General features: G+C 41.5%; 1 protein-coding gene across 2 annotated transcripts in view; it reads right to left on the reverse strand.

Annotated features, from left to right (window-relative positions):
• Positions 1-17,601, reverse strand: part of gnai2a (guanine nucleotide binding protein (G protein), alpha inhibiting activity polypeptide 2a) — a 211,342-nt gene extending 193,741 nt beyond the window's left edge. The window contains exon 1 of one of the 2 annotated variants that reach the window (XM_041191250.1): positions 17,096-17,601. In XM_041191250.1, the coding sequence (XP_041047184.1) occupies positions 17,096-17,213 (118 nt within the window). In that variant the 5' untranslated portion in view covers positions 17,214-17,601. Of the gene's footprint in view, positions 1-11,978; positions 12,035-17,095 lie in introns of those variants that run through there. The other variant, XM_041191252.1, reaches the window with a different exon arrangement.
• Between the last annotated feature and the right edge of the window lie 8,763 nt (positions 17,602-26,364).

Genomic DNA, 26,364 nt, shown 5'->3' on the forward strand with positions numbered 1-26,364 from the left:
AAGTGTACAATGTCATCTTTTACTTTCCTTTTCAAAAGGAAATCTCTCTCTCTCCATAATACTGAGTGGCCGAAATGCCAGCTGGCATATTCAGGATTCTCTGGCTTGCCCAAAATTCTGATTTGAAGACCATCAGCATCAAAAACTGAAGGCAAAAAGTCCAACAGATTTTGGAAAGGACTGGGCAGCACTGGTTATGTGCCGAGGCAGGTCAGAAAACAAAAAAAAAAAAATGGCCATTTCATTCAAAAGACTGCAAAGATGACTGGTATAAGAAACTAAATATCATCCTGGTGCTGCAGTGGGCACTTGAGGCAAGGAGGGAAGACAGTTGAAGCAGCAACCTGATCTAACTACCTTACGGCCGGAGCTTCAACCTGGCACCTCTCATTACTGACAGCACCGAATGAATAATAATTTGTGGCTCATCTACCATTTAATTACATTCCTGTGGTTCTCTATATTTATTACATTTTCATTACGCAAGTGGATCAATTACTTAAATCTAATCCATACTCAACATCTCCCAGTGCCGAGATAGCACTTTTGGAAGAATGGGTTAAACCATAAAGCAGTACCTACTCCCCAGTGAGACCTTTCAAAATGCAGAAAGATTAAATGATGGGTAATCCAGAACAATATCAGCACATTCAAATTAAGGAACTGGAATAAAGTTATGGGGTGTCTTGGCATACTTCCTCTTTTTTTTTGCAGTCCTACACTGGGGCACCCATTGAAAATGCAATCCAGTTGGGAGTCACGCAGACACCCACTTCCAAAAATCTGCTAACAGTAGATTCTGTATGAGGAAAACTGCTTCTGTTTCTCCTCAAACCCGTTGGCCAGCAGGCGCCTACTAAAAAAAGGTTGACGTTCTCACTAACTAAAATAATCATACGTCACATCTTCCAATGTAAACGGGTGAAAATGCAACATGAAGAATGAGCATTTGATTTCTGGCAACTTCTCCCACTTCAGAGAGAGGGAGAGAGAAAAAACAAGAAAAGAGGAAGTGAGTCAGTGCTACACAGAAAGGCCAAATAATGACTGCCTGTCTCACAGCAGCTCCTACCTCTGCAAAATGCAGCATTTCTGTGTAGCAAACACTAACCAATTACAGGTTGCAAGCCATTAATGCAATCATCAATAATTAATTTTTTCAAAGCATTACACTGAAAATGATAGGCAAAAGATCAGACCCAGGTATGGCTGGCAGCAATATCACTGGTAATGCTGCTATTTTTCATTATCATCTGGCTAACCTTTAGTTCAAAGAAAGTCCATTATCAATATACTAAGGAGCAGAATCAAGCTGTGCAAATTTAATGATATATACTGTACATGAAAATAACTATCCCAATACAAAAAGAGCTTTATTCATACCTTGAATTCAGTTGTGAGATATTTAAAATAAATACCATATATTTATGGTTAGTGTAAATGTATTTTTAAAATTTTGGGAGAATCTTTAAAGCATCCACACACATTATTACACAATAATAGAAAAGTTAGCCATGTACTGCCTGCAGCTGAAAATTACATTTGTATTTTACCAGAGTTCAAATTTAAAATGCTTAAAATAATAAAGGGATTTGATAGGAGTAAAAGGTGGATAAATGGGGTTAAGGTTACAGATCAATAATATAATAAAAATGCAACAGTTGAAAGGTTAAATGGCCCACTCCTGTTCCTACAATTTATCCCCGAAACTAATCCTCAGACAAATTTTAGGGATGAGCAATAAATGCTAGTTTAGCCAGCAATTCTCGCATCCAGTTAACAAATAAAAAACGGTATGTGATTTCACATATTAATTTCTCTGGTAATAGGATATATAATAAAAATGTGAGGTTAAGCCCTGACTAAGGTTGCCACTGTCCCAGTTTTGGGCCAGATTACCCAGTTTTTGAGTGGGTGCTCATAGCCTAAATTTGTATATTTTGTCTTAAAAATTTAATTTTTACATTTTCAAATCCCTCCTTGGCTTTACCGCTCTCAATCTGTGTAACCTCCTCCAGTGTTACAAACCCTCCAAGATGGCTGTACTCCTCCAATTCTGGCCTCTTGTGGATTCCTGATTTTCATTGCCACACCAATGGTGGTTATGCCATCAGCTAGTAAAACCCCTAAACCCTGAGAGTACACCCCTCTACCCCACCTCTCTTTTCCCCCTCCCTCTCTTTCTCAAGATACTCCCTAAAATCTACCTTTTTCGCCAAGCTTATAGCCACCTGTCATAACATCTTATGCAACCCGGTGCAAATTTTGTTTGATAATGTTCCTATGAAATACCTCAGGACATTTTACTACATTAAAGGCATGACATAATTGCAAGTTGTTATTTTTGGATCACATGAGCTGAAGCATTAAACACTGAAGTTAAAATCAAATACAACATATCAAATTTCAAAACTTAAACCATAATGCCACCACTTGTTTCAGTTTTGAGCTTGCAAAAGGCCAAAGATGGATCACCATCAGGAACAGCAGCAGTTCAAGATGGCCCACCAGCAACTTCTCTAGGCAACTAGGGATGGGTACTAAAAGCCACCTTGCCAATGCTGCCCACATTCCTAGATCAGAGAGGGGAAAAGAATGAGGAATATGAAATCAGGAGAATCGCAGTTTCCCCTCTGGCGTTAGCTTCACCAGGTCATCTGATGTCATGTCCTTTGACTTTTTACTCTATACACAGCAGTTTATTTAGTTTTGGATCCTGGGAGCCAGTTCTCCACTTTCCATAGAAGCATATTGTGGACCCTTGAAAAAACTAGGCCTACACTCATACTTTGGAATCAGTAAACTGGATTTGGTACAATTAAAGCCGAGGGCAGATTCGCAGGCAATGATCTTCCAGAATCCAATTTAACTGCACGCCAGCATAACATTTTTTCTAATCCACTGACACTTCTCCACAGAAATGAAACTAAATTCTAAAATGTACTTCAAGGAGCAATTTTTTTTTAAAAAAAGAAACAGAAGCAGGTTTGTGCCCTGGTGCCAGAGTCCTATTTTAAAGGGGAAAATTCTCTACTGCGAATTGCTTGATCAATGCTGCCAAATACAAGGAATCTGAAAAGACCACATCATGCGTTCAAGATGCCAACCTTAATAGAGAAAGTAATGCACACTCTCATCGAATGTTGGAAAGTGTTGTTAATGAGCATTGATAGTAGCAATTAACACTTATTGCCTTAAGTGACAATGGCTGCACGCACCTATTGAGGCAGATACCTGTCTGAGCAAGCCAACGTTTGTTCGCTGTCTCCTGGTATAAAAGCATAAGCAAAATTGCTGGAGCTCCAAATGTGTCTTTTGGAGCAAGTCCAAGAAGCAGTTCACACTCTGGGAACTTGCACTGTTAAAACAATTAAAATGACTAATAAGCACAGCTGATAACACCAGCTAGCTGTACTTCACCACCATCTCTCTCAACTCCTCTCCACTGTGGCTCAATTAGCGGACGGCTTGTCAGACATCCAGTATGAGATGAGCAGAAATTTCCTCCAATTAAATGTTGAAAAGACTGAAGCCATTGTTTTCTGTTCCCACTCCAAACCCCAATTTCTAGCTACCAATTCCAACCCTCTCCCGGCAACAGTCCGAGACTAAACAAAACTGTTTGCGGCCTTGGTGTTATGTTTGAACACAAGATGAATTTCCACCATAGTTATGCTATCACTAAGGTTGCCTATTGCCTAACTCCTTAATATTGCCCGACTCCAGTCCTGTCTCAGCTCACCTGCTGCTGAAATCCTATTTTTACCTTTGTTATCTCCAGGCTTGACTGTTCTAGTACACAGCTGGCTGCTGTCGCACATTCTAACCTCCATAAATTTGAGGTCATCCAAAACGCTGCTGCTCTTATGCTAACTCGTACCAAGTTCCATTCACCTATTACCTGTGCTCCCAGTCAAGCAACAAACCTATTTTAAAATTCTCAATTATTTTCAAATTCCTTCATAGCCTTACCCCTCCCTACCTCTGTAACCTCCTCCAGTTCCACAATCCTCCAAGATCTCTGTGCTCATCTAATTCTGGCCTCGAGCACCCCTGATCTTAAATCGGTCCGCCCCTGGTGGCCATAACTTCAGCTGCCTAGGCCCCAAGCTCTAGGGTTCCCTTCCTACATTTCTTCTTTCCCTTAAGGCACACCTCACTGACCAAGCTTTTGGCCATCTGGCCTCATGCCTCTTTATGAGGCTTGGCATTATATTTTGTTTTATTATCCTGTGAAGCATCTTGGAATGTTTTATTAAAGGTATTAAATATGTTCTTGTAAATAACATTCCTCTGATTAACACAAATTGCTGCATAATCCAGTACTCTGATACACTGCACCCAGATGCACAAATGGCTGCTCAGAGTGCCTAGCCAAACATTAACCTGTTCTTCTTTCCTAATCTCTTTTCACTCCTTTCTCAAGCTTCCAAAGATTTCAGTAGGTCTGACAAGATATACTCATTGACAAAATGATAGGAAACCAATAGAACTCCATAACCCTGCTCACCAAAGCTCATCTCACTAAATTGGTGCTATAAATGGACTTGTGCCTGGACTGGGCAATGGGTTGCATAAAGAAATGCAATGCAAAATTATTGAAGAAACAACAGTTCTGAAGAGAAGCTTTGTTGCGAAGTGAGCCAAATGGTAACTGTGCACATCTCCCACCCAACTCCACCTGACAAAAGACAACTCTATGCCCCCATCACCATACAAAAGATCATTTCAAAACAATTACAACCAATGAAGTGCTTTTGAATCATAGTTACTGTTGTACTGTTGGAAACTCGGCAGTCAATGTGCAACCAGATAATCTGTTTTTGTGATGTTGATTGAGGGATAAATATTGGCCAGGCCACCAGAGATAACTCCCCTGCTCATCTTCAAATAGTGCCATAGGATCTTTTACATCCACACAAGTAGATTGGACCTTGGTTTACTATCTCATCAGCATCTTCAGCAGTGCAATACTCCCTCAGAACTGCACTGGAATGTCAGCCTTGTTTCTTTTTAAATACTCAAGCCCTGAAGTGGAACTTGAACATGGAAACCTGTGGCTCTGGGCTGAGTGTGCTACCAACTGAGCCACAGCTGACACATTTGCCAACAACCACATAAGCCATCCCATTTACATTGCAAGGAGTTTGAGATACAATACAACTGAACTGCACAAAGCATGGTTTTACAGGTGCCAATTGCTCTCGTAGCAATGACAAGCCTCAATGACAAGCCAAATTTTCAGTGACAAGCAAAGGTAAAACCATTTTGCTGATTTGTATGGAGGCAGGCAACTTGCTGAAGTCACTAGCCACTATAGATTTTTTTAACCAACTTAATTTCATGTTTATGTTTCCAGTAACCATCTGCCTCAGATGCCTTTCAAAACTTATCTGGGTCCTGTGTGCTGCCTCTGACAGCACTGTTTATATTCACAGCTTATCGACTTCAAAAGATGCTGTCAACATCAAACTGGAAATATAAACGGGGTAGGAGCTAGAGCAGGGTGACTCCATTTAAATGATTACAAATCACCTGAATCAAGTTCCCTTCCTTTCCTGCAGGAAGATACGTAGCTTTCATTTAGCTTCACACATAAACTACACAGCCAGGATGAGCAGACAGCTGTGTAGAGAAATCCTAAGAAGTAACTTCCCAAAACTTGTACCACTCAACCAACTTGGTTGTAAGTGGGGCTTGAAACACAATCTCTCTCCCTCTGTAAGAAAGCTAAGATGGGAAAGAAAAATCTACATTGTGAAGAAGTTTCATTTTTGAAAAAGGAGGCAGAAGAGTATCACAAAGATGAGTGAGGGCTCTACCACCAATTGTAGAGCAAAAGGATATGCACAAATAGCTGCCATCAGAGAAATGCATTGAGAGGGGATGTAGATCTTGAGGAGATTGCAGAGGTAAGGCAAGGCATCGCCATGAAGGGATCTGAAAATTCAATATGTTGGGGAGAGAATATGGCACCAATATAGGGGAAGTCAGCAGTGATGGACAAGAAGGACCTTATGCACCACAGAATATAGGCAAGGATGAAAGATGGGAAGTCTTCAAGTAGAGCATTAGAGAATCTGGAAGTGACAAAGGTACATACAAGGGTACATTATACTTCAAAAGTAAAAGGCCCAAGTTAAGGACAGAGGCAAGAAATGATGCAGAAATAACAATCAGCTGCCTTTGTTGTGACACCTGCATATCCAGGATTATTGTATGACCTATAGAAATCAGCACAATCTACTGAACACAAAGAGCTTGGAATCTCTGGGCAGTTGTACTGTCCCAATTTATTCCAAGGACATGCAGATTCCAGAACACTTTGAAGAGAGGCTTGTTCAGCACTTCAAAACCGCAGGTTCTCTTCACCTCTCAATTCCTGGGGATTCAAAACAGTGATGCAACGATCGAAGAAAAGGATTGGAGAAATTACAGAGCCAGATAGTGCCACAGATCTATTTATCACCAGCTTAATAATCATTACGGTGCATGTCAAGCCAATTTCCTAAGATTGGCAAGTTTGACCATTTTCACTGACCAGTTTTCTACGTTACTCCACACCGCACTCAGTACATTATTTCAATAACAAAAAATACACTTAAAACTAGAAAGGGAGCAGGTTTAAGCATGCTCCTTATTTTTCAAAACACAAATGGCAAGAGGGCGAGCCAGAGGGAAAGCGAGAATGCATGCCAGAGAGCAAGAGAGAGTGCCTACCAGAGGAGGGGGGGGGGAGACAAAGAGAATGCACCAGAGATAGGCAAAAAGAGAGGGAGTGCACCAGACAGGGGGAGGCAGCATGTCAGAGAGACAGAGTGAGAGTCAGAATGATATAGCGAGAGAGACATGTTTTTGTGAATTATTGCATGTTATCAGGACATTTGTGATAAAAATGTAGTCTTAACTAAGCTAATATAAAATCACAGAGCGATGAATTTTTAACTTGATTGCTTCAATGGATCTAATTGGTCAAAGGGAGTCCCCAACTCTGGCTCATTACAACACAGACAAATGAGGTTAAGGGATAAGTCAATAGAGATGCATTGACAGATATTTAAAGGGATATTTCAGGATACACAGAAGAGACATTCCAATGAGAAAGAAAAAAATCCAAGGGGAGGACCCAACATCTGTGGTTAATGAAAAACATTAAAGACAGAATCAAACTTAAAGAAAGAGCATGTAATTATGCAAAGATGGGTGGCAAGTCAGAAGATTAGACAGAATATGAAGAATAGCGAAGAATGACAACAAGATCAATAAGGGGGGAAAAATTAGAGTACAAGAGAAAGCTAGCTAGAAATATAAATCAGTTCTGTTGAAGGGTCATGAGGACTCGAAACGTCAACTCTTTTCTTCTCCGCCGATGCTGCCAAACCTGCTGAGTTTTTCCAGGTAATTCTGTTTTTGTTTTAGAAATATAAAGATGGATAGCAAGACTTCCTATAGATATTTAACTAAGAAAAGAGTTATAGTGAGCATTGGTCCAATAGAAAGTGAGTCTGGGGAATTAATAATGGAAAATAAGGAGATGGCAGATGAACTGAACAGGTATTTTGCATCAGTCTTCACTATAGAGGATACAAGTGACATCCCAGAAATAGCTGTAAATCAGGAAATAGAATACAGCGAAGAACTGAGAAAATTACAATCACCAGGGAAATGATATTGAGCAAATTGTTGGCGCTGCAGGTTGACAAATCTAGAGTCCTGATGGATTTCATCCTAAGGTCTATTTCGTTGATGAATTGGTTTTAATTTTCCAAAATCCCCTAGATTTGGGAAAGGTTGCATTAGATTGGAAAATAGCAAATATAACTCCTGTATTCAAAAAGGCGGGAAGACAGAAAACAGGGAACTACAGGACAGTTAGCTTAACATCTGCCTCAGGGAAAACGTTAGAAGCTACTAAAGATGTTATAGCAAGCCACTTAGAAAAATTCAAGGCAATAGGGCAGAGTCACCATGGTTTTGTGAAACGGAAGTCATGTTTAACCAATTTACTGGAGTTCTTTGAAGGAGTCACATGTGCTGTGGATAAAGGGGAACCAGTGGATGTACAGGACTTGGATTTCCAGAATGCATTTGAAAAGGTGCCACATCAAAGGTGAAAATAAAAGCTCATGGTGTAAGGAGTAACATATTGGCACAGGTAAAAGATTGGCTAGCTAACAAGAAACATTTGGCATAAATGGGTCTTTTTCTGGTTGGCAACCACCAGGATTAGTGTTGGGGCCTCAACTTTTTACAATTGATATAAATGATTTGAATGAAGGGACCAAAGGTAAGGTTGTTAAATTTGCTGATGACACAAAGATAGGTAGGAAAGTAAGTGATGAAGAGGACATAGCGAGGCTACAAAGGAACATAGCTAGGTTAAGTGAGTAGGCAAAGATCTGGCAAACAGAGTATAACGTGGGCAAATGTGAAATTGTCCATTTTGGCAGGAAGAATTAAAAAAAATACCTAAATGGTGAGAGATTTCAGAACTTGGAGATTCAGAGGGATCTGGGTGTGTATGAGTCACAAAAGGCTAGTATGCAGGTACAACAAGTAATTAGGAATGCTAACAGAATGTTATTTGTGAGAGAAATTAAATGCAAAAGTAGGGAGGTTAAGCTTTAGTTATACATGGCACTGGTGAGGCTACATCTGGAGTGCAGTGTACAGTGTTGGTTTCCTATTAAGGAAGGATATAAATGTATTAGAAGCAGTTCAAAGAAGGTTTACTAGACTATCACCAGGAATTGGCAGGTTGTCTTTGAGGAAGGGTTGGACAGGCTAAGCTTGTATCCACTACATTTTAAAGTTCCTGAGGGGTCTTGACAGGATGGATGTGGAGAGAGTGTTTCTTCTTGTAGGAAAGGAAAATAAAGGGTCACTCATAAGACAAAGATGAGGAGAAATGTTTTCTCAGAGGGTTGTGAACATTTGGAACTCACTTCCTCAGAAGGCAGAAGAGAAATTTTTGAATATGTTTAAGGCAGAGCTAGATAGATCCTTGATAAACAAAGTGGTGAAAGGCTATTGGGGGGTAGGCAGGAATGTGGGATTGAGATTACAACCAAATCAGCCATGATCTTATTGAATGGCAGACAAGGCTGAGTGGCCTACTCCTGCTCCTAACTCGTACGCTCATATGTATGTTAACAGCCAAGCTGTTAACAGATTGATTTTTCTTTTAAGTTCTTATTGCTGTTTTGCAGAATATGAACCCCTCCTGTGTATTAAGAAAAAAAAAAGTTGGAGTGTGAAGGGAAGGGACAAAAAAGATCTTTCATGTAATCGTTGTCCAGCAACAGAGCATTCTGCATACTTCCACCACTGAACTCATTCTTCATTTCCTGATCCACAATTAGCATGAATCAGAACCTCGTGCATTAAGCATACGATATACATTTCTTGATTTTGTTATCAGAAGAGGTATGCATTAAAAACTCATCATAGTAGTTCCCTGTATGCCTTATAAAAAACATCCTGTGTATAGTGTTTATAATATACAGGGGAAAAAAATTACAGCTACTGAAGCTTAAAGCTTTGGCTCACAACTCTTGCCACTAGCACTTCTAAATATTGAAGTAGCTTATTTTCAGATATAGGCGTATCCTGAAAAACGCTTCACTAGTGTGCCAAGAACTATTACACCAGCATTCAAGCAGCATTTTGCTTGGGTCTCTATGAACTGCAGCTGAAAGCAGTCAATTTAGAAATCTCTGCACCACAGCCTAGTCCACTGGATTACTCAGCAATTAACATTCATCGCTATATTTTTCACCAGAGGATGAGAGAGAAACTTCAATTCTTGATCAATTTTGGCACTGGGTAGATTATAGTTAGTGCACCAAATACAAAGGAAAACAACCCTATGCTTGAACCAGGGATTCTATATAATAGAAAGCAGCATGATCTTGCATTATATCTATGGATCTAAATTACACTTCAATTAGTTATGTACTCATTCGAAGTTGACTATTTCTCATGGATAAGATTATGTTGGGGGAGGGATGAGTAAGACAAAAATGTTTTCGTCAGTGACGTCACTTGTCAGCTCCTATTAGAGAACTGCCATATGTCCACTGATGTTAATTATTTACTTCAATAACCATATTTATGGTTTTATAGAGCCACTCAGTCTGTGAAAGCCTCTCTATGAAACACAGGACTAATGCTGCAGCTGTAGAAATCGATGGGTGGATTGTACAAAGTTACTTTCCTGAGCCATTAGGTGTGTGGTTGGAGTTTGGGGTCCACTAACCGACTCTATTGTTAAATCCTCAATTATTTCTCAAGTGACCATTAAAAAATAAAACTCGTTTATTACAATCAATTTACACTGTATACCACTAATTTGCTCTCCACCCAACCACCTGATTGGGAAAACTTTGCAACTTGTGAACCAACACAAAGCAGATTTTTTTTGTCCCAATGGCCCCAATTTTCTCCCCTCCTCTCCCAAAGGCATCATATTTTTGCAAGATATGGGTTTAAGAATGTTGGTTGCCCTCTGATAGCCCATTCTAGTCACCATGCTACACTTTAAACCAGCCAACAAGTGCTAACTGATGCAGATACTGCAGACTGAATGGCCTCTTTCTGCACCATGACTTTTCTAAGGCTCTGGGTTAGTGGCCAGTCATTAGAAGCAGGACGCTACAGGTTGTTATTTTGCCCCTCTTCAACTGAGGTTCCAATAATTTAACTCAGCACCAAACCAGAGACATTTCCAGCTCAGATGCTAAAAACTAAGCCAACCCTTGTTCCTAAATTAGTTAAAGCACTTCATTCACTTAGTCAACTGTGGCTTAATTGGCAGCGCTCTCACTTCTGAATCAGAAAGTTGTGGGTTCAAGTCTCTCTCCAGGACTTGTGCAGAAATATCAAGGCTGACACTCCACATTTCGGAGGGAGCGCTGTACTTTTGGAGGTGCCATCTTTCAGAAGAAAGATCAAACTAAGGTCCTGTCTGCCCTCTCAAGTGGACATAAAAATTCCATGGCACTATTTCGAAGAAAAGCATGGGAGGTTTCTCCAATGTCCAGGCCAATATATATCTATCTCTCACCCAACATCACTGAAACAGATTATGTTACTTACCACACTGCTGATTATGGGAGCTTGCTGTACTCTATTTGGCTGCCACATTTCAATACAACAAGAAAAATATCTGGAAAAATTCAGCAGGTCTGGCAGCATCTGCGGAGAGGAACACAGTTAAAGTTTCGAGTCCGTATGACTCTTCAACAGAACTAAGTAAAAACAGAAAAGAGGTGAAATATAAGCTGGTTTAAGGGGGGGGATGGAACAGGTAGAGCTGGATCGAGGATCACTGGCTCTCTATCCAGCTCTACCTGTCCCACCCCTCCCCCCCTTAAACCAGCTTATATTTCACCTCTTTTCTATTTTTACTTAGTTCTGTTGAAGAGTCATATGGACTCGAAACGTTAACTGTGTTCCTCTCCGCAGATGCTGCCAGACCTGCTGAGTTTTTCCAGGTATTTTTCTTTTTGTTTTGGATTTCCAGCATCCGCAGTTTTTTGCTTTTTTCCTACATTACAATGATGGCTTCACTGACTGTAAAGCACTGAGATTTCCAGTGGTTGTGAAAGGTGCTACATAAATGCAAGTCTTTCTTTTTTCATCATTGACATTGTATATTAAAACATACACTTACATCAAATAGGGTAAAAAAGTACTCCAGCCTTTGATAACTAATTGATTGTTAACTGGCAACTTACTGGGTAAGTAAATAGAAGACAATACAATGTAAGAACACAGCTGAGCCTAGTGTTACCAATTTCACATATCATAATAGTTTACAGAGCAACTGATTATATGAACTTGACGCCGCATCAGCACAACAGCAATATGTTCACAGCATCTACCCTTAAGACAACAACCACCTACAAACTCACTACCAAAGTGATAAAAACACTTTCAATATATTTATATTCATTGTAAAACAACAAAACACTTACAATTGTAATGAGCAGCACCATCAGGACCACTTCATAATAAATAAAACCGACAAACTATGCTGAACAACTTCATATTTTATTTTGACTACTTGCCTAACCAGCAAATGTTGATGAGATCACAAACGGATCGACCCAAGAGGCGGAACTGACATTGATGGTGTAAGGGAAATGAGTTTCTGCACAGATACAGTCATTAATTCATGTACGCTCCAGCAATCTGGTCATTTCAACCGCATCTGTTAATTCAGCTCTTTCACACTGTCAACCCAGTATCATCACTCATTGCTTAAACCAAAAATGTTCAAACATTAATTGAAGGAAATGGAGAAGGAACAATTCAAGTAACTTCTAATTATTTTAATAGTCTAGGCTTTCTTTAAGGCGGCGATTCTGCTGATGATACTTGCTCTTAAGTACTTTGATTTTATAGCTTCGCAGTTCAGTATCCGTCTTCTCCTAACTGCTTGCTTTATACAAAATTATTTCACAATTCAATTTGAACAATGGAACTGCAATGTTTCTGAATATACAAGAATACTTGCTGGTCATACCAGGAGTGCAAGAAACTCAACTGCGTGTACAATCTGCTGCTTCATTTTAAAACAGATTGTACTCCCCTTCCAAATGGTTGCTTAAAGGATTAATTCAGCAGTTTCTTTTTGAATCATTCCCTACCTTCCAAATTTCTCTTTGAAAACAGTAGGATCTCCTCCTTTGACCATGGGTTTCACAACAGCAGCCATCAAAAATCACGCCATAGCCAGTGAAGCAGGAGCCATGATTCGGGAAGGAGGCATTAGACAATGGCTGTTTGTCTGGCATCTTCCTCTCTCCCCACAGCAAGATCACGAATAATTCATTTCTACATATTATATTTCATATATTTCCATCTAGCAGCTCTAAGCCCATGAATCACCCAACATCTAGCAAAAGAGGCAGCTAAGTTTTCCTGACAAATTATTTGGAACTTGAAATTGACACTTTTGCAATTACCACTCAACTATATTTATCAAACAATTTTTTTAAAGCATATTCCCTATTCACTTTCATTACTCAAGAAATGTAAGGTGCTGATGAAATGTCTTAATGAGTCTCGGAAGTTAATATTTCACAAACTATAAAATTCCATTTTAATATATTTAACCTAAACCTTTTTTCTCCTCATGCCAAAGCATAGAACCAGGTTGGATGGAAAGACATAATAAATCATCCAGAAGCACCAATAATCAAAGTGCTGAGGTTGCGTTGTAATTAATTATACACTCTGGCTCTATTCCTCTGTACATCAATGCACTATCCTTAAACAAGCCACCCAACATCATTGATGAAAATGTAGTACCAAAATGAAACAAAGGAATTTAAGCACAGAGCAACATTATAGGTTATTTTCATCGCTGGATTATTCCATTATTGCTTAAAACTGCAATTGCATTTGGCGGAAGGGAGATACACAAAAGGTAATTACAGGACAATGAGATTTTCCCCAATCCCCACATCACAACAGCAAAATGCTATCTCAGATGGCCTTTTTAAAATAGATGTATTTAAGGATCGTGTTCTCCCTGTAGATTTATATACTGATTTGCAAGTACTCATTATGTTAGTGATTACCACTAAATATCTTTCATATTGTATACATTGCATTTTTAATTACTATACCAATTTTTACTTGGAAAATTCATTTGACAACATTCAAGTTGTAAACATCCTAAACCCAAACCACACAAGAGACTAATTAGCACTAGTGCTGTCTCCAGCTGCACTGGAGACAAGCCACAGAGGAATACACAGCACCTTTAGACCCATCCTTTCCATTTCTTTAGCTAATTAAGTTTACCCATTCACCAAATTAACATTTATTGTGAAAGGAATATGTTGTAAAAGAATTGTGAAGGGAATTTGTACCTTGCTAATTGGTGTTATCAATTAAATTGAACACAATAAAACTGAAATATCTATAGATTTAAAATGTACAATAAAATATTTATAAATATGTTTGTACACAAAATGTTAATGTTTCACTAATAGATTCTGGCATTTAAGTACAGAAGATACCTTTTCCTAAACAGCTAAAAAGTACAATGTTGTAAAAGCATGTGATCTACAGACATTAAATACATTTTATATGCAGGTTCATCTTGCCTGAGTCATGCTTAATACCAACACTCATAAGGAATTATGTATTCTTAAAGCACAGAATCACAAGGTTTTCATGTTTATCTTATTTTTAACAGGTGTATCAGAGTTCCTTTTAGCATAATTTTGCCTCAAAACATTTAGTTTATTCACTATGCATCAAAAGCTGCACTAATTAAGAATGCATTTTACAAAAATAATACTCAATTGTCATTATGAACTTTCCATCAAAGGGGCTCCCTGCCAAACTCATAGTCTATATAGAATTACACAGAGTTTACAACACACAAATAAGTCACTCAGCCCAATGGGTCTTCTCCCATCTTACATCATCCCACCCTATCCTTATATTTATTTCTCCTGCATATACTTAACTAGCTTCTCCTTAAATATATCTATGCCCTTAGTTTCAATCATTCCTTGTGGTCGAAGATTCCACTCTTTCGGAGATCAAGTTTGCCTCAATTCCTTAGACTATAAAAACAAAAAAACTGCGGATGCTGGAAATCCAAAACAATAACAGAATTACCTGGAAAAACTCAGCAGGTCTGGCAGCATCGGCGGAGAAGAAAAGAGTTGACGTTTCGAGTCCTCATGACCCTTCGACAGAACTTGAGTTCGAGTCCGAACTCAACTCAAGTTTTCCTTAGCAGACTTATTGGTGACTATCTTATATTCATGGCCCCTTGTTTGGACTCCACATGACTGAAAACATCTTTATGTCTATTCTAATGAGCCCCTTCATAATTTTAAAGGCCTCAATCAGATCACCTCTCAATTTTCTCTTTCTCATGAGGAGTCCCAGCCTGTTTCGTCTTGCTGATATTTGTACCCTCAGTGCTGGGATCATCCTTGTAAACCTAGTTGAAATTTCTATCCTCTTTTTGCAACCTGGAGACCAGAGCTCTGTCGTCTTTTGAATTATATTTAATCAAAAACGATCCCTTGTGTTTTGTTTCCTTTTTTTAAGATTTTTTAACCTGCTTTGCTGCTTTCAGTGCATTTGTGAATATGCACTCAATTCCTCAGTGCTTCTCTCTCATCTGAACTTATGTTCCAAGGAGTAGGTGGCTTCCCTATTCCTCCAGCCAAAACAAAATTTCACACTGATGTATTCAATCTACATTTAGTGCTGAAGATACTTCATATGGGAGTATCAATTCTTCATTCCTCATGTAACATTAATCTTCAATTTCTCACGTCATTTTCTTAGTTTTTTGTTACAAGAATGAATGCAAACATAGCCAGATAAATTGTTCACAACAGGAAATGATACAATGTACACCACCACAAGTGTCACCTCATCCTCGGTAAAGGTGGTTCCACACCCAAAAAGGCTTTTTTGTTTACAGCTCAAAACTCATTTTTATTAAAGCTGCAAGATCTGTTACCCGAAAGGGTTTTGACTTAACGTGTAGGTTACACCCCGGAAGACCCGCACACACACTCAAAATCATTTCCAGGCTTCCACACTTCTATTTCCTCAAACCTCTGAGCAGCCTCCATTTGAGAATGTTATTTTCTCTTGAGACTCCTGCATTTTTATTCTTACTCCATTTTTAAATGGGGAACATTTTACAATGCTACATAAACGTGCACAGGACGTGCACATTTACATAACAGGCGCTACATAATTGCAAGCTGTAGTTTTAATTAAATGTTTCACTGCCCCATGCGCTTGATAATGTGCACGTCAGCACTTTGTGGTTACACGTCCTTTAACAAGCAAGTATTTCCCCCTGAACTGCATATTAAGCTATCATTTTTGATTTTGACCCAACGTAATTAAGTGCAGTAAGGGAAACATATAAAATTAATTTTGTTGCATATGCAATTAAACAGACTAAAGCAACAGGCAATGCGAGCAGCTTGTAGTTGTGAATAAGCTCTCTATATACGCTTATTAATCACAGCCAGCCGCTAAAACATCATCCCCATTGAATTCCTGTCCCCTCTTTCCCTTCTCGAAACAGTGATCTCTCCGGTTGATTCTTCACACACGAGAACGATACAGGCTTAGGTTGACGTTAAATTGTGTGTCGATGCGGAGCCCAGCCTCTCATTTCTTCTCCGTCCTTCCTTCCCCTTTTTGTCTGAACTCTACGTCAACAAGCACGAACCCATCGTCCAAGTTCGCAGAAGACCGAAAAAAATGCACCGCAGATTGTCATCTAAGCCCTGACGACATCATCATACACGACTGCAAACCGACTCTACAGTTAGTTAACTATTGGAATCACTGAGTAATCGGTGGGAAAATCCACTCCCAAATTTGGAAGATAACAACAAATATTAGAAGTATTAAAATGACCTTGGATTTACTTGAAAGACAGATTTCTAAACAACTGAAAGTTGTTTTTTCGGTAGCGGACAAACCCATAACATTACTTCCTGCATTTATGTCTGCAATTTTATTTGGGGAGGGGTGTGGTGTCGAAGTAGAAATCAAAATGTTAATTAATCCTAACACACCAGAACCCCCTGGGAGTATTTGCCGTCCCACTTAAAGTGTCTGAATATATTTAAAATGGTTAACGTATAACTACAGGAATAGGCAAAAAGGCATTCCTCAGAAACAGAGCATCGAACTCCTTCATTTACATTGCTTCAAATCATTTTCTTGCGGGATAAGGGAGCTCATTTTTAAAAAGAAAAGCTATATTTTATTGAACATCGGAGGGCCCACTGTTGAAAAATACCTCGCTTCATGCAACTTCCGTTATTTTTAATCACCCTTTCCTCCTCCTCCTCCTCAGTCCGAAGAGTAGAACAGCATTTTGTTCAGGGAGCGGTTAAACACAATAAAATCGCGATCTCTATTAGGCTCAGTTTGTAATTGTTAAAAGTTACAGTATCCAAGACTCTCAATCCTCACTCTCTCTCTCTCTCTCTGGTTAACGTAGCGATGCCCCCAAACCCAGCCTCATTTATGTGTATATATAAAAAAATATATATAAAATATAAGCTGGGATCCAACTTACCCAGAAGTAGCAACTTCACTTCTCGAGCCGCTTTCTCGCCGTCCTCCCGCAGATTTTTATCAATCATTTTCGAGCGCTCGGCAGCCGCCTTGTCTTCAGCGCTGATGGTACAACCCATGGCCAGTTAGAAGTGGATTCAATTTTTTTTTGTTTTGTTTTGTTTCGTTGTGTGTGTGTGTGGATGTTTGAAAAAGAAGTTCCCCCTCTCCTTTTAAATTTCAGATTCCAAGTCCTTCAGCCTTGCCAAGAGAAAGGTCCAGACGACGTCTCCAGAAGAAACTTTTTAATTTCCTTGGAAGATCGGGCTTTGTTGCCGGTCTCGGGCGAAATGCAAAAGATGCGGAGGTCTGAGTGGCTGCAATGATTTTTCTTTTCAATGCACTGAGCCCTGTTGTGTTGTGCTCTGTGTGTGTGTATATATATATATATATATATATGTGGGGAAGAGCTCGGTGCCTGTAGCGCTCGCGGCTCCACCACACCACACCCCACTCCAGCTCGCACAGCACCCAGACACCCGGATGGCACGGGCACCAGGACTCGGCTCGCCGCCGTGCGCGCTGGGACATGTAGTTCTCCGGCCCCCCTCTCGCTAGCCGCGCCCCGGGGCTCGGGAACTACAATCCCCGGAATGCCTCGCGGCCCACACCTCCCCATTCACCACCAGGTAGCTTGATTGACAACGTGGTTTTTTTTCTCTTTTTTTTCCTGCTTTAAATTAACTGGTCAGTGTGGCCGGGCGTCTGGTATTTCTATTATATATGCACAAAAAAAATACATTTATTATCCAGTGTTTCACTGCTTATGATTGCCTTTCAACCATAGGTGTTTCTCACATGTTTAAAATTCTGTGCACGTTTTCCTCAACCTTTATGTTACTTTTCCTGCCTTTTGGTGTTTAGCATTCATTATCCTTTCGTTTTCGTGTTATTGTATTTGTTCTGCAGCAACTCGAGTGACTTGTTGCTAAACAACGGTTCTGACAGCAGGAAGGCGACGAAATCCCCAAGAATGAACCAACCCCGAGTTCACCAGTGTCTTTAACCCAGCAGAAGAAGAGGAATTGCACGGATTTACTAATCTATTCACATGGAAACAGTATACAAAAAATGCAATCACCGTCCCTTTAAAAACTAATCGGTTGCTGTGAACTTTCTCTCGGATTAAGTAAAACTAAATAAAAATGGTCAAAGGCCAATTCCCAAATGTGGAACAACTGTTACATTTATGTTTATGTAGCAATAAAGACTGTGGCTGCTTCTGTCCAGAAAGACCAAGCTGGGCTGAAATGTATATATATATTCTGCTGAATGTAATGATTTATTTGAGAAGGACTTTCATTGACATAGCGCCGTTCACATCCCCAGAATATCCCAAAATTCTTCATAGCCTATGAAATGTTCTTCAAATTAAATATTGAGAAGACTCAAATCTTTAGTCCTTGCCACAAACTCCATCCCTCTCCATTGGCAATTTTGTAGGCCGATAAAGCAACTAATTTGGACATAGCAAGCAACAATTTCATCTGTTTTGATGATGGATGTTGAGGGATGTATGTTGGCTAGAATATGGTAAGAACTCCCTGCTCTTCATTAGTAATGTGTGTGGGGGTTTGATTTTCATTTGCATTCTGCTTATTTTGGGTGGTATAAGCCCAAGTAAATAGATCTTGTGGGTCTGAAATCACCTGGTTCAATTCTTATCCATCAAATTGCAGCTATAGAATTGCTATCAATGGCTTCTCTTCTCATTTCTGCATGGCTACCTCTGATGACCACAGAGATCTATATTTGGCACCTTCCTATATGCTGCCCCTCATCAACATCATCCAAGAAGACAATATCAGTTTCCACTCGTATGCTTACAATAGCCAGCTTTACCTCTCCGCCACCTCTCTTAACCCTGACACTATTGTCCGATATCTGGTACTGGATGGGCAGAAATTTCCTCCAATTAAATATTGGGAGGACTGAAGCTAAACATCTTTAGTCCATGTCATAAACTCCATCCTTCTCCATGGCAACTGACTGAAGCTGAATCAGACTGTTCACAAAATAGGTGTCATATTTGACCCCAAGATGAGCTTTCAACCACATTTTTTTCTTTATTCTTTCATAGGATGTGGGCATCACTGGCAAGGCCAACATTTACTGCGCATCCCTAATTGATAGGGTATTGGGAAGGTGATGACGTAGTGGTATTATCACTGGACTAGTGACCCAGGGGACCCATGTTCAAATCCCACCATGGCAGGTGATGGAATTTGCATTCAATAAAAATCGGGAATTAAAAATCTAATGATGACCATGAAACCATTGTTGATTCTTGTAAAAACCCATCTGGTTCACGATTGAACTGAATAATCTGTCGTCCTTACCTGATCTGGCCTACATCTAACTCCAGACTCACAGCAATATGGTTGACTCTTAAATGCACTCTGAAATGGCCTAGCAAGCCAACCAGTTGTATTGAACTGCGATAAAGTCACAGAAAAGGAATGAAACCAGATGGACCACCCGGCATCAACCTAGTCACCAGAAACAACAATGGCAATCTCAGCCGGGTCGACCTTGCAAAGTCTTTCTTACTAACATCAGGGGGCTAGTGCCAAAATCGGGAGAGCTGTCTCACAGACCAGTCAAGCAACAGCCTTACAGTCATCCTCACGGAATCATACCTTCCAGCCAATGTCTTAGCGCCATCACTATCCCTGGGTATGTTCTGTCCCACCACAGGAAAGACCCAGCAGAGGTGACGGCAGAGTGGCATACAGACGGGAGGGAATTACCCTGGGAGTCCATAACATTGACTCTGCATACCATGAAGTCTCATGGCATAAGGACAAACAGGAGCAAGCAAACCTCCTGCTGTTTACCACATTATCCCTCAGCTGATGAATCAGTGCCCCTCCATATTGAACACCACTTGGAGGAAGCACTGGAGATGGCAAGGCTGCCGAATGTACTCTGGGTGGGGGACTTCAATGATCATCACCAAGAGTGGCTCAGTAGCACCACTACTGACCGAGCTGGTCAGTATAGTTGCTAGACTAGGTTTGCAGCAGGTGGTGAGGGAACCAACAAGAGGGAAAATAAACTTGACCTCAACCTCACCAACCTGCCTGCTGCCGATGCAACTGTCCATGACAGTAGTAGTAGGAGTGAGCACTGCACAGTCCTTGTGGAGATGAAGTTCTGCCTTCATGCTGAGGATACCCTTCATCGTGCTGTGTGGCACTACCATCGTGCTAAGTGAGATAGATTTCGAACAGAATCAGCAATTCAATACTGGGCAGCCATGAGGCGCTGTCAGCCATCAGCTGCAGCAGAATTGTACTCAACCACAATCTGCAACCTCGTGGCCCGGCATATCCCCCACTCTACCATTAGTATCAAGCCAGCGGATCAACCCTGGTTCAATGAAGAGTGCAGAATAGCATACCAAGAGCAGCACCAGGTATACCAAAAAATAATGTAACAACCTGGTGAAGTGTAACACAGGACCACTTATGTGCCAAACAGCATAAGCAGTAAGGGATAGACAGAGCTAAACGATCCCACACCCAACGGATCAGATCTAAACTCTGCAGTCTTGCCACATCCAGTCGTGAATGATGGTGGACAATTAAACAACTCACTGAAGAAGGAGGCTCCATAAATATCCCCATCCTCAATGATGGAGGAGACCAGCACATCAGTGCAAAAGATAAGGCTGAAGCATTGGCAACAATTTTAAGCCAAAAGCGCCGAGTGGATGATCCATCTTGGCCTCCCCTGGAGGTCCCCAGCATCACAGATGCCAGTCTTCAGCCAATTCGATTCACTCCACGTGATGTCAAGAAACGGTTGAAGGCACTGGATACTGCAAAGGCTATACTATATAAGGCCTAACTATATTCCAGCAATAGTACTGAAGACCTGTGCTCCAGAACTTGCCGCAACCCTAGCCAAGCTGTTCCAGTACAGCTGCAACACTGGTATCTACCTGGCTATGTGGAAAATTGCCCAGGTATGTCCTGTATACAAATTCAACCCAGCCAATGACCGCACCATCAGTCTATTCTTCATCATCAGTAAAGAAATGGAAGGGGTCATCAACAGTGCTATCAAGCAGCACTTGCTTAGTAATAACCTGCTCACTGAAGCCCAATTTGGGTTCTGCCAGCACCATTCAGCTCCTAACCTCATTAGAACTTTGGTTCAAACATGGACAAATAACCTGAACTCCAGAGGTGAGGTGAGAGTGACTGCCCTTGACGTCAAGGCTTTTGACCAAGTGTGGCATCAAGGAGCCCTCGCAAAGCTGCAGTCAAAGGGAATCAGGGGAAAACTCTCTGCTGGTTGGAGTCATACCTAGTACAAAGGAAGATGGTTGTGGTTGCTGGAGGTCAGTCATCTCAGCTCCAGGACATCACTGCAGGACTTCCTCAGGGTAGTTTCCTTGGCCCAACCATCTTCACCTGCTTCATCAACGAATTTCATTCTATCATAAGGTCAGAAGTGGGGATGTTCACTGATGATTGCATGATGCTCAGCACCATTCACGATTCCTCAGATATTGAAGAAGTCCATATCCAAATGCAGCAAGACCTGGACAATATCCAGGTTTGGGCTGACAAGTGGCAAGTAACATTTGCGCCACACAAGCGTCAGACAATGATCATCTCCAACAAGAGAGAATCCAACCATCTTGATGTTCAATGGCATTACCATCACTGAATCCCCCACCATTAACATCCTGGGGGTTACCATTGACCAAAAACTTAACTGGACTAGCCATATAAATGCTGTGGCTACAACAGCAGGTCAGAGACTAGGAATCCTGCGATGAGTAACCCACCTCCTGACTCCCCAAAACCTGTCCCTCATCTACAAGGCACAAGTCAGGAGTGTGATGGAATACTCCCCACTTGCCTGGATGAGTGCAGCTCCCACAACACTCAAGAAGCTTGACACCATCCAGGACAAAGCAGCCCGCTTGATTGGCATCATATCTACAAACATTCACTCCCTCCACCACCGATGCACAGCAGCAGTAGTGTGTACCATCTACAAGAAGCATTGTAGGAATTCACCAAGGCTCCTTTGACAGCACCTTCCAAACCCACGACCACTACCATCTAGAAGGGTAAGGGCAGCAGAAAGATGGGAACACCACCACCTGGAAATTCCCCTCCAAGTCATTCACCATCCTGACTTGTTCCTTCAATGTCGCTGGGTCAAAGTCCTGGAACTCCCTTCCTAACAGCACTGTGGGTGTACCTACACCACATAGACTGCAGCGGTTCAAGAAGGCAGCTCACCACCACCTTCTCAATGGCAGCTGGGGATGGGCAATAAATGCTGGCTTAGCCAGCGAAGCTCACATGCCATGAATGAATAAAAGAAAAAATCCCACCATGGCAGATGAATCCAGTTTTGCGAAATTCAATAAAAATCTGGAATTAAAAGTGTTGATGGCCAAGAAGCTGTTTCCAATTGTCATAAAAACCCATCTGGCTCACTAATTTCCTTTAGGGAAGGAAATCTGCTGTCCTTACCTGGTCTGGCCTACATGTGACTTCAGACCCACAGCAAGTGCAATTAGGAATGGGCAATAAATGCTGGCCTAGCCAGCGATGCCCACCTCCAATGGATAAAAACAAATCACAAATATAAGCAAACTAAATTCCACTCAGGCACAACGAAATATTACAATAATTAAAAACATTGTATCATTATATCACCAATTGCAATATTCTGCACTGTTTTCATTTACAAACACAACTCATGAAGTGACAACATACCTTCAAAGACATTCATACCTCTCCCTATAGAATAATGATAAATGTGCAATATTGAATCAGTAAGGTTTCTACTTTTGCTGTTGGTGTATTACATTTGGCTTTGGCGCTGTTGGGGTAATGAGGGAAAAAATAGGCAGCAAATCTATTCTTGAGTTCTATCCTTTAACTCACTACTTGATGAGTTTGGACTTTGGGTGAGTAGTGGATCAGGCTTAAGTGCCTCACCAATGCTTAACCATGAAGACTGCCTTAAGAAGAATAGGCATGTAGGTACCTGTCAGGCTTAAGAATTTCTTGTTTCCTCTCAGTGTCAGATTTTACCTTTCTCTTTTAACAACAACTTGTATTTAATTGGAGTTGGCGGAAATGGCGGAGGATGATCCTTTGAATGCGGAGGCTGGTGGGGTGATAAGTGAGGACAAGGGGGACCCTATCATGTTTCTGGGAGGGAGGAGAAGGAGTGAGGGCGGATGCGCGGGAGATGGGCCGGACACGGTTGAGGGCCCTGTCAACGACCGTCGCATCTGTTCCGATGATGCTACATTCAAAAACAGTTCCTCTGACATGTCCTCCTTCTTCCTTAACCGAGGTTTTCCACCCACGGTCGTTGACAGGGCCCTCAACCGTGTCCGGCCCATCTCCCGCGCATCCGCCCTCACTCCTTCTCCTCCCTCCCAGAAACATGATAGGGTCCCCCTTGTCCTCACTTATCACCCCACCAGCCTCCGCATTCAAAGGATCATCCTCCGCCATTTCCGCCAACTCCAGCATGATGCCACTACCAAACACATCTTCCCTTCACCCCCCTTATCGGCATTCCGTAGGGATCGCTCCCTCCGGGACACCCTGGTCCACTCCTCCATCACCCCCTACTCCTCAACCCCCTCCTATGGCACAACCCCTTGCCCACGCAAAAGATGCAACACCTGCCCCTTCACTTCCTCTCTCCTCACCGTCCAAGGACCCAAACACTCCTTTCAAGTGAAGCAGCATTTCACTTGCATTTCCCCCAACTTAGTCTACTGCATTCGTTGCTCCCAATGTGGTCTCCTCTACATTGGAGAGACCAAACGTAAACTGGGCGACCGCTTTGCAGAACACCTGCGGTCTGTCCGCAAGAATGACCCAAACCTCCCTGTCGCTTGCCATTTTAACACTCCACCCTGCTCTCTTGCCCACATGTCTGTCCTTGGCTTGCTGCATTGTTCCAGTGAAGCCCAACGCAAACTGGAGGAACAACACCTCATCTTCCGACTAGGGACTTTACAGCCTTCCGGACTGAATATTGAATTCAACAACTTTAGGTCGTGAGTCCCCTCCCCCATCCCCACCCCCTTTCTGTTTCCCCCTTCTCTTTTTTTTCCCAATAAATTATAAAGATTTTCCTTTTCCCACCTATTTCCATTATATAAAATAAAAAAAAAAAAAAAAAACCCACTAGAGCTATACCTTGAGTGCCCTACCATCCATTCTTAATTAGCACATTCGTTTAGATAATATCACCAACTTTATCTTTAACACCTATGTGTTCTATTGTACTATTGTTGTTGACATCTTTTGATATTCTGCTTCTATCACTGCTTGTTTGTCGCTACAACCACACCAACCCCCTCCACCTCTCTGTCTCTCTATCTCTCCGCCCCCCACACACACACCTTAAACCAGCTTATATTTCAGCTCTTTCCTGGACTCGAACTCAAGTTCTGTCGAAGGGTCATGAGGACTCGAAACGTCAACTCTTTTCTTCTCCGCCGATGCTGCCAAACCTGCTGAGTTTTTCCAGGTAATTCTGTTTTTGACTTGTATTTAATGTAATATGGCACCCCACAGAAGCATTATAAAACAAAATATGACATTGAGTCACATAAGGAGATATTGGGGCAAATGACAATAATCATGGTGAAAGAGGTAGGTTTTAAGGAAAGTCTGAAAGGAAGAAAACAAGATAGAGAGATAGAGAGTTTTAGGGGAGGAATTACAGATCTTAGGACCTCGGCAGCTGAAGGCATGGCCACCAAGTGTGGAATGATTAAAATTGGTGTGCTCAAGCCAGAACTAGACAAAAACAGGAATCTCAGAGGATTGGAGGAGATTACAGATATAGGGAAGGACAAGGCCAAGGAAGGATTTAAAATCAAGGATGAGATTTTTATGTGCGTGGGGTCAAATCCCACCATGGCAGATAAATTCAATTGATTAAAAAAAAATCTGCAACATAGTACTTATCATTGATTGTTGTAAATTTAGGGACGGAAATCTGCCGCCCTTACCTGACTGGCCTACATGTGACTCCAGAACCACAGCAATTTGGTTGACTCTTAACTGCCCTCTGATTTTTTTTATTATTCATTCATGGAATGTGGGCTTCGCTGGCTAGGCCAGCATTTATTGCCCATCCCTAGTTGCCTTTGAGGAGGTGATGGTGAGCTTCCTTCTTGAACAACTACAATCCATGTGGTGTAGTTACACTCACAGTGCTATTAGGAAGGGCGTTCCAGGATTTTGCCCCACCAGCAGTGAAGGAACAACAATATATTTCCAAGTCAGGATGGTGAATGACTTGGAGGGGAATTTCCAGGTGCTGGTGTTCTCATCTATTTGCTGTCTTTGTCCTTCTAGATGACAGTGGTCATGGATTTGGAAGGTGTTGTCGAAGAAGGCTTGGTGAATTCCTGCAGTGCATCTTGTAGATGGTACACACTACTGCTATGGTGCGTCTGTGGTGGAGGGACTGAATGTTTGTGGATGTGGTGCCAGTCAAGTGGGCTGCTTTTTCCATGGACAGTGCCAAGCTTCTTGAGTGTTGTGGGAGCTGCACTCATCCAGGCAAGTGGGGAGTATTCCATCACACTCCTGACTTGTGTTTTGGGACAGGTTTTGGGGAGTCAGGAGGTGAGTTACTCGTTGCAGGATTCCTAGTCTCTGACCTGTTCTTGTAGCCACAGTATTTATATGGCTAGTCCAGTTAAGTTTCTGGTCAATGGTAACCCCCAGGATGTTGATAGTGATGGATTCAATGATGGTAATGCCATTGAACATCAAGGGGTGATGATTAGATTCTCTCTTGTTGGAGATGGTCATTGTCTGACACTTGAGTGGTGCAAATGTAACTTGCCAGTTGTCAGTCCAAGCCTGGATATTGTCCAGGTCTTGCTGCATTTGGACATGGACTGGTTCAGTATCTGAGGAGTCACGAATGGTGCTGAACATTGTGCAATCATCAGCAAACATCCCCACTTCTGATCTTATGATAGAAGGAAGGTCATTGATGAAGCAGCTGAAGATGCTTGGGCCGAGGACACTAGCCTGAGGAACTCCTGCAGTGATGTCCGGAGCTGAGATGACTGACCTCCAACAACCACAACCATCTTCCTTTGTGCTATGTATGACTCCAACCAGCAGAGAGTTTTCCCCCGATTCCCATTGACTCCAGTTTTGCGAGGGCTGCTTGAATGTTGCAATTGGTGATATAATGATACAATGT

Source organism: Carcharodon carcharias, chromosome 7 (assembly GCF_017639515.1).
Source record: "Carcharodon carcharias isolate sCarCar2 chromosome 7, sCarCar2.pri, whole genome shotgun sequence".
In the NCBI taxonomy this organism is placed as follows: domain Eukaryota; kingdom Metazoa; phylum Chordata; class Chondrichthyes; order Lamniformes; family Lamnidae; genus Carcharodon; species Carcharodon carcharias.